The sequence below is a fragment of the Trachypithecus francoisi genome, unplaced genomic scaffold (assembly GCF_009764315.1).
Source record: "Trachypithecus francoisi isolate TF-2019V2 unplaced genomic scaffold, Tfra_2.0 Lachesis_group0, whole genome shotgun sequence".
NCBI classification, from domain to species: domain Eukaryota; kingdom Metazoa; phylum Chordata; class Mammalia; order Primates; family Cercopithecidae; genus Trachypithecus; species Trachypithecus francoisi.
In genome coordinates this window covers 167,637,767-167,650,211 of record NW_022681453.1, presented here as the reverse complement: position 1 = coordinate 167,650,211, position 12,445 = coordinate 167,637,767, and the positions used below count along the sequence as shown (strand labels likewise).

General features: G+C 35.2%; 1 protein-coding gene across 1 annotated transcript in view; it reads right to left on the bottom strand.

Moving 5' to 3' along the window:
* KCNH8 (potassium voltage-gated channel subfamily H member 8) overlaps positions 1–12,142 on the bottom strand; it is a 403,401-nt gene extending 391,259 nt beyond the window's left edge. Inside the window, exon 1 of the mRNA XM_033212772.1 lies at positions 11,801–12,142. Coding sequence (XP_033068663.1) covers positions 11,801–11,876 — 76 coding nt within the window. The 5' untranslated portion in view covers positions 11,877–12,142. The remainder of the gene's footprint in view (positions 1–11,800) is intronic.
* Positions 12,143–12,445: the final 303 nt, after the last annotated feature.

Genomic DNA, 12,445 nt, shown 5'->3' with positions numbered 1-12,445 from the left:
GAGTGATTTAATATATGTAAATTATATGATTACAAACCTTTACCAAAAAAATGAATAAATGAAATTCATTTGGAAGAGCAGTCCTTTGATCTAAATGAAAAGTGGTTACCTGATTGCATATATTTTGCAAAATTCAATGAACTGTACACTTAAAAGGAGTGATTTAATATATGTAAATTATATGATTACAAACCCTTACCAAAAAAAATGAATAAATGAAATTCATTTGGAAGAGCAGTCCTTTGATCTAAATGAAAAGTCATGCTTCACAAAATATGTCCAAGATACCTTCTACAGAATGAATCATAATTTTTCGGTTCAGTTTTCTTAAATCGATTACTAGTTTTTAAAAAAATGCTGATGCTTATTCAGCAGATTTATGCATTCTGATTTTAATGTAGTCAAGTGATTTTAATCTAGTCAATGTGGGCACCCATGACAAATGTAAATGTCAGCATTTTCTCCCAGTTATCTATGCATCATCAATTTTCTTAGAAACGAGAATGCAATAATTCATTAAACTTATTTTTCATCTTTGTGAGGTCATTGAGGCCAAAAAGGTTTATTGTAGGATTTTTTTAATACCAAAGATACTGATAAATTCTAAATATATTGCATGTATACATATACTATAATTTCCCATATTTCCATCTGACTCCACTAACTTGTGGGCTGGTAACCTTAGGCCTCTCACAAACTATGAGACATTACTAGTTCGTGTACAATGTGCATGTTGTTATAGGAAAGGAGATGATAGATATAGATACAGATATAGATACATATGTTTTGTAACTGAAAATTGTTCAGGTACAAATGTTTTGTATCTGAAAAATATGTGATATTGCTGGGCGTATTTCAGATTTAAACACACATTGAAGTAAAAACTATATTCACTACACAAACATCTGAGACACTATTAGATAAGGCCATAGCCAAAACTATAAGCCAACCAATCTTGGCTCTGTTTTCATGCAACAATGAATAATAATGCCTTATTACAATATGAAAAATCTGCACAAATGCTAAACCAGATAGAATTACCTTATAATTGGCACAAATATGGGTGTGTAGTTTCCCTACCAAAGTCAAATAATATACACGTCCAAGAAAAGAATATAAATTCCAATATGATACACATATGCACATCATATCACATATATATACATATATACCATATTATATATACACTATATTATAGTTGTGTGTACATATATTTTTACATATATCTCTCTCTATATATATTCAGCATAAAAGTCCTATTAATGGAGGGAAAGTCCAGCAACATACCAAGTAACTTTTATTGAAAGGATGCAAAGATAGTTCAATATTATAAAACCTGTTGAATTCATTATATTAATTGATTCAATAACACAGAAAGAATAGCCTTGATAGAAAATAAAAAAGGCAATTGATTAAAAAGACTTAACGAAATAAGAATACATTACGAAGTCTTTTAATAAAGCACAAATATATAATAAAATATTTACCTCTCAAATGACAAGCCAGACAACACTCATTAGAAAAACAATAAAATAATTCCCCTTAAAGTTAAGAAGGAGAAGGGTTTTCTTTATGGCCACCATGTTTTAACGTTGATCTAAAAATGCCAAAACAATTAAACAAAAGGGAAAAAGTAAGAGTTGCAAAAATTAGAAACAAAAGGCAAAATTTTTATTATTTAAGACCAGTATTATTTCTTATCTGAAAACTTCAATAATCCAACACTAAAATTACTACAAAGGATAGGAGAATGTCAGTAAGTTGGCTGGTTAAAAAAATTAGTAACATATAGGAGTTAATTTCCTTCAAATAAACAAATATGATTGAATTAGAAAAAGCAAAACAGTGAAAGAAAACTTTCTATTTTACATAGAATTTGCAAAGATAAAATTACTAGGAATATTATAAGTACAAAATGTTTTACTGAGAACTCTCTCAAAAGGTGTAAACAATAAAACTACCTAGTAAGTTTTAGAATATGAATTTTCAACATCAAAAAAATATTATATTTGCTATAGATTAGTCCATTAAAAATACCATCAGGATTTTTTTCAACTAGAAAATTTGATACTTAAAGTCATATAGACTTCCAAATAAGTACAATTAGTCAAGTAAAATTCTGAGAACAAATAATGGAATAAGAATTTTAAGAACATATCACAAATATTCTATAATTAAAATTGTGGTACTAAAATAGACAGAAAAAGATCAGTTAATATAATAGGATAGAAAGTCAAGAAATAGAATTACATAGAGAATATAAAACATGATAAACTAGACATTTCAAATTAACATAAAGAAAATGAATTGCTGAATAACACTGTTAGGAAATCTGTCCAACTCTCAAGTCTATAAACTCTTAGGATAGGAATTTGAAACTAATATAATTTTGATCCCTGTATTACACTCAGGAGATTAAATTACAGAACTTATTAATGGAAGAAAAAAAATTGAATACTTAAAATAAAACTATAGTAGAACATATAGGATATGTTTTAAAAATTATACACCTACTATGTACTCACAAAAATGAAAAACTAGAAATAATAATAGTAATTTCAAAATAGGGAATGCCTCTCTAAGTATGACACAAAATCTAAATATCATAACAGAGAAATTTATTAATTCATCTATATAAAAATCAAAAGACCAACCAAAACTGGGAAAATTTATACAATTCATATTACTAATAAAGTGTTCCATTTTTAAAACTATATAAATGGCTCAAATATGTCAAAAAAGGGAAAAACAATTCATTGTCTCTTGTCAATTAACAAGAGACAATAAATATAAATAAGTAATGCTCAATAAAGCACTTAAATATCTCTTAAACATATTAAACAATTCTAAACTTCAATTATAGTAAACAAATGTACATTAACAATCACAAGAAACCACTTTTCATCCATTAATTTAAAAACAATTCAAGTGATGACATAAAGAATGCTGAAAAGCTATACAAATATTAGTCATTATTAATATCTACCAAATAATTGTATAACTTTTGACTTGCTAGAACCAGTAATATAACATATAATATGAGTACTGTACAGATAAACAAGAGGCCTAGGTTTTTATCAATGATGTATCCTAAAACCTAAAACTACACATTTGTTGAGAGAGAAGGACAGGCTCATTTTCAGATGACTGAGATGTAGCCTAACCAAAATTGTACCAAATTAATACAACACAAAAGCTCCTTCTCATTGCCCCAGGCCCAATATCCTCCTTCTTTTCCATAACTCATCGAATCACAGAAAAACATTTATCCAGACGTTAAGGTAAAAGCCTTGCCCAATTTTACCTTCTACTTTATTCCCTCCATTGAAGGAATAGCCAGAATACCACGGGTAAGAGCCATCTACTTCTTGTCAAACTGGATATTTGACATTTCAATAAAATCTGAACTTCTCATGTGGATCCTTTTTTCCAGAAAATCAAATAAAACATAGTAAGACTGGTAAGTGCTCTGGTCTCTGTTCCCTTTAGTTCAATAACTGGAATAAGAGATTCATTTGGACTGACAAATACAATAAAGATGTCTGTCCAAAACACTTAATAGAACAAAAGAAAATCTCTTTATAAAAAAAGAAAAAAGGCTTTAAAAGACTTGAGAGCTGGAGGGCTAACTACCCTTACTTCTTCCTGTAAGTTCATTGGGGAGAAAAGGTAAACTATTCCTGTTAAAAGACGTCAACAGTACCTGACACTGGAAAATATATTCTTCCAATAAAAGCAGACTCAAAATACATGGAAGAATGTCCTCTATATGACCCTAACAAGGTAAATATCCAAAATGACATCACTGTAATAGCTATGAGAATTAGAATATTTTCACAGAGAGATTAACCTCACAGCAAAAAGAAATCACAAGAGAGTAATAAAGTCAGCAAATTCTAAGCAGAAAAATCTCAAAGAAAATGGATTTCCTTTTTTAAAAAAAAGGACAGTAGATTTTCTTTGATGAGCAAAACTGCTTTGCACAGTGAATGCATTTAATAGTTCCAGTTATGAGTCTTAAATACCAATTTTAAAACTTCATTTAAATGACAAGTATTTAAAGCATAATACATCCAAAGGGGAACAAACAGCATATAAACTAGAAATGGCTAAAATATTTAAATAAATTTCTTCTTCTTTGCAAGAGCTAGAAACTAGAAACAATACCACAAACCACCCTAGTCTGTTTACACTTGCTATAGAAGCACATTTTAGAGGCAGTATGATATAGCAGAAAAATCATGGGCTAATAGGATATAGTAGAATTCTGAGTTTGAATTTTGTCATCTTTGACTCAAAAAGTGGGTGTTGCCTTCCACCTTGCTGGGTTATTGCGTTGTCATAGGAACAGAAAAAGGACCAGCACCGTACACAGTATGCATGTAGACATGTTCAAGATGATAGACACTACTATCACTAGAGTTTGTAAAAGAAAGTTGTGCTTGAACCACGTGAAAATAAGAGGGTGGAAGACAGTCCATATTATCTCTCAAACTAAAGGTAATCATGCAATAGTGAATAAAAGGAACACCAGGTACCACTAACGGGAGATAAAGATAATTAATATACAGCCCTGGCCTTCAAAGAAGTTGAAATTCTTTTACTCAAAGAAATATTTATTGAGCAAAGACCATTTCAGCTATAAGTCTAAGCAATGGGAATAATGACATAGTTAAGGCTTCAAGGAGTTCATGGTTGAGTATTAAAATATGAAAGCATATAATTATACCACATATAAAAGCTGATTACAGGAATGGGCAAGGCCATGTGGAAGTATAGAGGAAATGTCATGTAACTTTGCTGGGAACCTCAGAGAAGGAGTTTGATAGAATGTAATCTTTAGGATGGATCTCGAACAAAAAACATCTTGTTCTTCAAGTGAAAAGCAGAGTCCCAAAACCATGAAAGAGCAGGTAATTTAGAATGAGTGTATGTGTAGTCTAGGAGACAGTGGTTGGAAAAGATTCCGCAGAATCATCTTGGGGTCAGATGATGCTAAGGACATTGGACATTATCCAAAAGGTAGCAGGGAGCCAATGGATGGCTCTAAGCAGGAGTGTTACATGATTAAGTGGTAATATTGTTTTTAATGGAAATCACTCTGGGAACAATGGAAACTGAACAAGTGGCAGTGGAAGAAGGGACTGATGGTCACAGTGGTCTAGGTAGAGAAAGGCTGCAATTGTGGAGATAAGAAAAAGAGGATCAAAATTAAAACAGAAGCAATAAAGAGGGAATTGAGGCTTCAAGGAGTTCATGGTTGAGTATTAAAATATGAAAATTTTATTTATATATTAGACCAAATTAGAGCATTTCTGCAGTAAAATATTAAAAATTTGATAATTAATTAGATGTGTAGGCCGTCAAGGCCAATTCAGATTTCCAGCTTGAAGAACTGGATGGGTGGTGATGCCAATAATGAGGCTGGAAAATGTAAGAAAACAAATAGGTTTCAAAGGCTAGAAAAGATTATTAGTTCATTTGGGGGCATGTGGAGTTTGAAGGGTTTATGTGACAAAGATGGTTGTATTAACAATCATAAAGGAAAGCAAAATATATCTTTCAGGGAATTTATAATACAATAACTATATTTGACTGTTTACTGAGAAAGCTCTTCAATTGCTCCAGTTGCTAAATATGAACTATGTCATAGGTAAAGTTGAAGTCTCATCTTTGATGTTTGGATTTTGGATTTTAAACACAGCATTTAGACAAGATCAGCAAATATACATTGCCAGGATGAAGTATACTATCTTTGCAGCAGTTTCAACTCTTTACCTTTTACTGTTGGGATTTCTCCAACCAACTTCACCGGCACTAATTCCAGCAAACCCTCAATTCTTTTTCTTGACCACAGGCATAACTCTAGAGTAACACAGGGGTAAACTGTCCTGAAGGAGCAGAGTGGTCAGCTATGTGGTGAGAAATAAATCTATCACTTCCCTAACAGAAAGTTAACTCCCTGGGAGAAAGAAACATTCCTAAGAAAATGAATACATCAACTCCACTGCATTCTATGGAACCTTTATTTTAAAAAGCATCATTAGAAGAAATAGTGAAAAGAAACATTCCAAGTCTAAAGTTGACATCTACTGTAGTGTGCTTTAGACTGTAGAACATGGGAAGGTTGAGCGTTTGGGGAGTTTTTTAACCAGACATAGATGGCACCATAGTTTTTTACCAAAATATTGATCTATCACTTCCAATGGCTTATTATGACCAAACACTCTGGGTTTAAAGATCTTTTATGGCTGGTCTAACCTACTTTCCATTGCCCTCTTACCTCTACATTGACCCCTTAACACCCTTTAAAATGCCTGTTATTCTCACTAAAGGCTCTTTCTAGCCTCCATGACAACTACTGTACAAACTGGCAAATTAAATAGAATATTGTTTTTGCACCTATCATATATGACACGATCATTCCCACCCAAAGTTATTTATTATATGAAGCCCTTTCAGATGATTCCTGCATAGAAACTATTCCTCCCTCACCCAAATGTGCATAGCCCTTTGTCTGCACCTTCCAAATTACACTTATCTTTCTCTAATCTATATTATGGTAATTCGTGCATGTTACATTGCCCCATTTAAGAAAAAGATAGTCCTGATTTATTCCAAAGATCCTAGCATAATGGCTTTGTGTATAGTCAGTATTCATTGAATATTATTAGAAAGATGATTGGGCCAGGTGCAGTGGCTCACGCCTGTAATCGCAGCACTTTGGGAGGCTAAGGCAGGTGGATCACGAGGTCAGGAGTTCAAGACCAGCCTGGCCAAGGTGGTGAAACCCCGTCTCTACTAAAAATGCACAAAAATTAGGCAGGCGTGGTGGCGGGCGTCTGTAATCCCAGCCACTCAGGAGGCTGAGACAGAGAATTGCTTGAACCCAGGAGGCAGAGGTTTCAGTGAGCCGAGATCGCGCCACTACACTCCAGCCTGGGCGACAGAGCGAGACTCGTCTTAAAAAAAAAAAAAAGAAAAGAAAAAGGAACATGATTGAATGAATGAATAAAGTACACATTTCTTTAGAGAGACTGTGCCTCTTCCAGAAGTATGTTGAGTCTAGGATATCTCAGAAACTAGTAACTCAGGATCCTCAATATGCTTCTGTAAAGACTTTTTGTCCTTTGCCAGTCTCATTGGCCAGAAGAGGTCTCATGCCACAGCCTTTGGAATGAAAGTAATGAAAAATGTTAGAGCCTAGAAATAATATATCATGGACATAATTTCAATTTTCAGCATATTACATATCCATTTTCTCTATATAATAATGCCAAAATCATCTGATGTTAGCTTTTAAGACTATGCAATACAACTTTTCTTATTATTTGTGTATCTCACGAAGCAAAAGAAAATCATTTCGGTAAAGACATAAATCCAATTCCTGTAATTCGAACACTTTCTTCATTGTAGTGAAGTTATGAGAACCCCTATGATAAGTCCTTTAGAAGGCACAAAATTCATCTACAAAGTCAAGAGTATGATAATGGGTACATTATCCTTCTCCCTATGCTTCTAACATTAAGAGGTCTATGTACCTTGATGAAAGTAAAAAGATAAAAAGACAAAAACCACTGAGAATTTCCTCTGTAGAGGAAGTATCTCAATTTTAACAAATTTCTTTTTTCTTTTTTTTTTCTTTGAGACAGAGTCTCACTCTGTCACCCAGGCTGGAGTGCAGTGACATGATCTCAACTCACTGCAGCCTCTGCCTCCTGGGCTCAAGGGATTCTCCTGCCTCAGCCTCCCAAGTAGCTGGGATTACAGGCGCATGCCACCGCACCGGCTAATTTTTGTATTTTTAGTAGAAATGGGATTTCACCATGTCTGCCAGGCTGGTCTCAAACTGCTAGCCTCAAGTGATCTGCCCGCTTCAGCCTCCCAAAATGCTAGGACTGCAAGAGTGAGCCATTGCGCCCAGCATCAATTTTAACAAATTTCTTTGGACCATTTCAAACAGGCTATATACAAGTGCATAAAATATATGCAAATATTAATGAGTTTCTAAACAACTATTACTTTGAATACTTTGATTGGAATCTTCTTGATGGAGTCCATGGGGCTACAAACTTCTTTTAAAACTTAAATTTGTGTCTTAGTAACCCAAAAGGGAAGAAGTAGTCTGGCCATATTTTGATACGCCTAGAAAATGTAGGCTAATCCACCATTATGTTTGAAAATGGATACTTCCCTCTGAAAGTTTTGTATCTTTTTTAAAAAGCTGTTTTTCTCAAATGGTATCCTGCGACAAACAACTGTACTAAAAGCACTATTTTTTTCAAATATAAATATATTGGTATTTTTTTCAAATATATGCCAATGTGTTCCCTTATCATACTTTGTCCAAATTAATATTTATTTACTTAAAGCAAAAGTCTAAACAGAAAAGATTTCTTAAATTACAGTAAATATGTTAAAAAAAAAAAAAAAAAACTATGTAGAAGTGAACTAGTTGCAGGCCATATCATTAGGAGTGTGTGTGTAGTGTATATGTGTGTGTGTGTATGTCTTAAGTGGTATAAGTGAGTGGTTTTTGCTATATGTAATAATTCAAAGATATTCTTTGGAGTTACTTTTACTTTTTCCCCCTAAATAGGGTGTACGTTTTTAAGATTTCTAAGGTTCTTAGTTTTTCTAAGTCTCATTACACTTCAGTTAAATACAAACCATAGAATATATTTCAAGAGTAAATATATTTAGTGGTAATTTTATATAAAAATATTTTTATTTTTCAATAATGGTTGCAAATTACATTGCATATCAGAAAAAATAGCTTCAATTAATAATCCACAAATGTCTTTCAATCCTGACAGAGCTCCCTTTTTAAATATTAAAGAGAAGAAATATTATAATATGTAAAATCATAAAGTGTCACTAAGTTATAATATGTATTATTAACTCCTGTTATGTTGCCTTGTGATAATATCTCAACTGATAAATAGTAGGAGTATATTATAGAGTTTTATGTTGTCATATATTTATTTTTCCTGGGAGGATTTTCAGATGATGTCTTACATTGTTTTATTATTTTACAATAAAATAAATCAATAAGGCTAATAATAATACTGCATGTTGGGTACGTTAGCAAGGCAGTTTGCCAGGGTTGTTGTTTGCTCTCTAATTTTTTTCATAAAAATTGTCCAAAATAAAATAAGAAATTAGGATGACTGTAAAACATATTTCACAAATGAGGTAAAAATTATACCAACTCAGTATATTACATATTGAGTATAATTAACATTATTCATTTTCCAGCAGTTTTTGAGTAGGTGGCAATTTTGTAAATTTAAAATTTGTAAATAGTTTTACTCTGCAAAAGAAAATAAATGACACCAGCTCTAAAAATCAAGAGTAGGAAGGATTATCATAGGAAAATAGTTTCAGATATAGTAATTACAAAACTTTATCAACAAGAAACGATGGCATAAGAAGATAAAGTAAATAGCTAGCTGGAAAAATGGTATGCCCATGATTCTAGATATACCAAAATTTGTGGCTAAAATTTTGTTTAAGGTATTTTAAGTTTCAGATTATTCAAGTCATCCTGAAATTCAAAAAGAAAAAAAAAAAAAAAAAAGGAAAATAAAATGAGAAAAGAAAACCCTCTTGAATTGAGTGGGGTTTCTTGGGAGGAGAGGTGTTCACCAAATGTTGTAAACAAAATCTTGCCAAAGTCAACCTTTACATTACTTATCACCTTCAAATTTCCTTCTCTGATTGTCAGATTTCATGCAAACTGGTTCCCTCCTGGAATCCCCCAGACGCTGTGGAGCACAGACCAAGCATGGTCTCCAAAAGACTTTTTGATTCTTACTATACTAAATACAAGTATGTCAGGATGGTCTTCTAAAATAAGGGTTTAAAGTATCTTACCTATCTTATTAACATTAATGTGTAGCCAACACAGAAAATGAACTATTCACAAGTACATCCATCTCTACCTACATGCCCTCCTGCTTATCATGCATATCACTGTAGTCAGAGTCAGAGGCCAAGATATTTCCATGCTGATTATTTAAAGCCCCTCTCATTTGCAATTGGTATCTGAATGTAACACTGTAGTAATTCCCACGGGCGGTGGGGGGGGGGAATTACTGTGCTGGGATGATTCGCTACACATTACACCTCATTCAACTTTAAATGGCAATGAGATAAACAATTACCATTTGCCAATTACCCCATTTTCAATAGACACATTCAGGGTCAATGTCTACAGCCTTTTAGTTTTGGATGTTCAACTTCAAGAAAAAACATCCACATGAAACTGATCAGTAGCTCAGGTAATGAATAGTAGTACCCACAATCATGCAGGGTGAAACACAGCAGTGGTGATTTTGTGTGGAGCTTCAGTGGTGTGGTAGTGGCAATGGCAGGGACTTGAAGTTTTCCTACAACATTAATTACTATCATCTAAAAAAGACATAAGTAACAACATTACACCTCATACATAACATCTAACACATTTAGAATATAAAAGGGGAAAGAAAGAATGGCTAGATGTAAAGATAAAACACTTAAGAAGTGACCAAATACCCACACCAGCTACCATGATTAGGCTAGATGTCAAAAATAAAAACTGAACAAAACTAAAGTAAGTGATTCATTTCTCTCTCATGTAAACTTTTCCAACTATCTCTGAAAAATAAAAGTCCAAGACTTGGTTCCCACCCAAAGATAAGATTGTGTATTTAGACTACTGGAGAGGAAATGATATTAGCATTACTCTCCCATATCAGCTCCAAGAAATATACAGAATAAAAACAATGACACTGGAACCACTAAGAAGGACTTTAGGATAAATGAGTTTCTCTGAGTCTCAAATAACAGAAAAATGGAAGACAGTGCACAGAGGCAGGATAATCTAGAAAAAAAGATGAGGATATTCGTAGTGAAACCAACTGAGAGTATTTGTTAGGCTTGGTAGTGCAGACTCCTAATTACAGGGTTAAAGCCAGCTGGGAAGATCCACAGGGTCAAGCAGAGAGCTTGAGAAGCCTGAGAAGGAGTGGGGACCTGACCGTGGTCCTGAAAGAGAACAACTTGCAGATGATACTGAACCGTCTGCTAGCAACCACACAACATCCTATGTGTTTTTTTCCTACTGTAGCTTAAATGAGCTAAATGTCCAATAATATTCGTCCTCAAAAAAACTAAAAACTTTCTTTTATCACCAAATCAGTCTTTATTCATGTCCTTCCTGAACAGCCTCTGCTTGAGTGTTAGGCTCATTTCAAGATTAAGAGATACGCTATTTTAGCTCAAAAGCAGGAATCAAGGTTCTGACAAACTCACAACACTTAAAATTCTACAGAAAGCTCACACTTGGCAATCCTGCATTTCTTAAACTCAGTAAATCATACCTATCCGAAAGATATCACGGAATGAAGCTCCAAAAAAGAGCACGCCAAGCTCTCCTTTCAATCTAGGGAGACTTAAACTCTAGAAAGGTAAGGTACATCGATATTCCCATTTTCACCTCAGAAAATTACAACCAATTCCCTAAAGATACACCAAAATGCAGGTCCCATAGTGAATACGGGCGTCGGTCTTTCCTCAGGCTACGTTTCAGTTCTTACAAACCCAAGAACTCAAGACAGCCAACTATTACACCAATACGAAGTGTTAATACTACACCAAACCATGAGGGTACAAATTTCTCTCCACAAAAGATACCTTGGCAAGAACAGAAGAAAATTCACTCTGCTGGTGCAAAAGGGAAGGTGGGAGCAAAAGTAATGTGTACCAGAAAAATCAGTCTCAGAAAATGACATACCACTCGTCCAAGTGTAAGACTTACGTGTTCCGTCAAAACGGGTGGCGATGGTGTCCAGGAAGGTGTTTTGCGGCGCCAGTAATCCTTTCATAACCGGCATTTTTCCAGCGTGGTGTGAAATTCTCCATCAAAGTTTGTCCAGAAGGATGGTTCGAAAGGAAAGTGCCAAGAAGGGAGAAGGGGAACCTGATGACGGCAGGGAAGGGGGACCCGGCCTGACGGCGGGGCCGACCAGGGGAAGTGGAAGGATGGAAGGAGAGAAGGAGAGAGTTCCAGCCGCCCTGGCTGTGGCAAGAGCAGCCCCGAGAGCGCTCCCCGAGCCCGCCCCGCACCTCCAGGCTCAGCCCGGCGCAGGCTCCCTCTCCCGCCCCCTCCACCCCCGCCAGCTGCTGAAACCCCCCCACAGTCCCTCCGCGGGCAACAGTGCCCGCCAGGCGCCGCCGCGCGGTGCCTCGCCCCCCACCTCGCCCGCCCGGAAAGAGCCGGCAGTGGCCCGGGGCGCCGCGCCCTGACCGACGTCTCTGGGGTCTGGGAGGGCAGCGCTGAGAGCTGGGAGAGGCTCTGAGCCTCCCGGTCTCCAAGGGGCGCCAGGAAATGAGAGCTAGCGCAACTCCCACCCCCCGGGAGCCAGTGAACAAAGACCCCTTTGTTCCCTCTCCGTCCCACTCC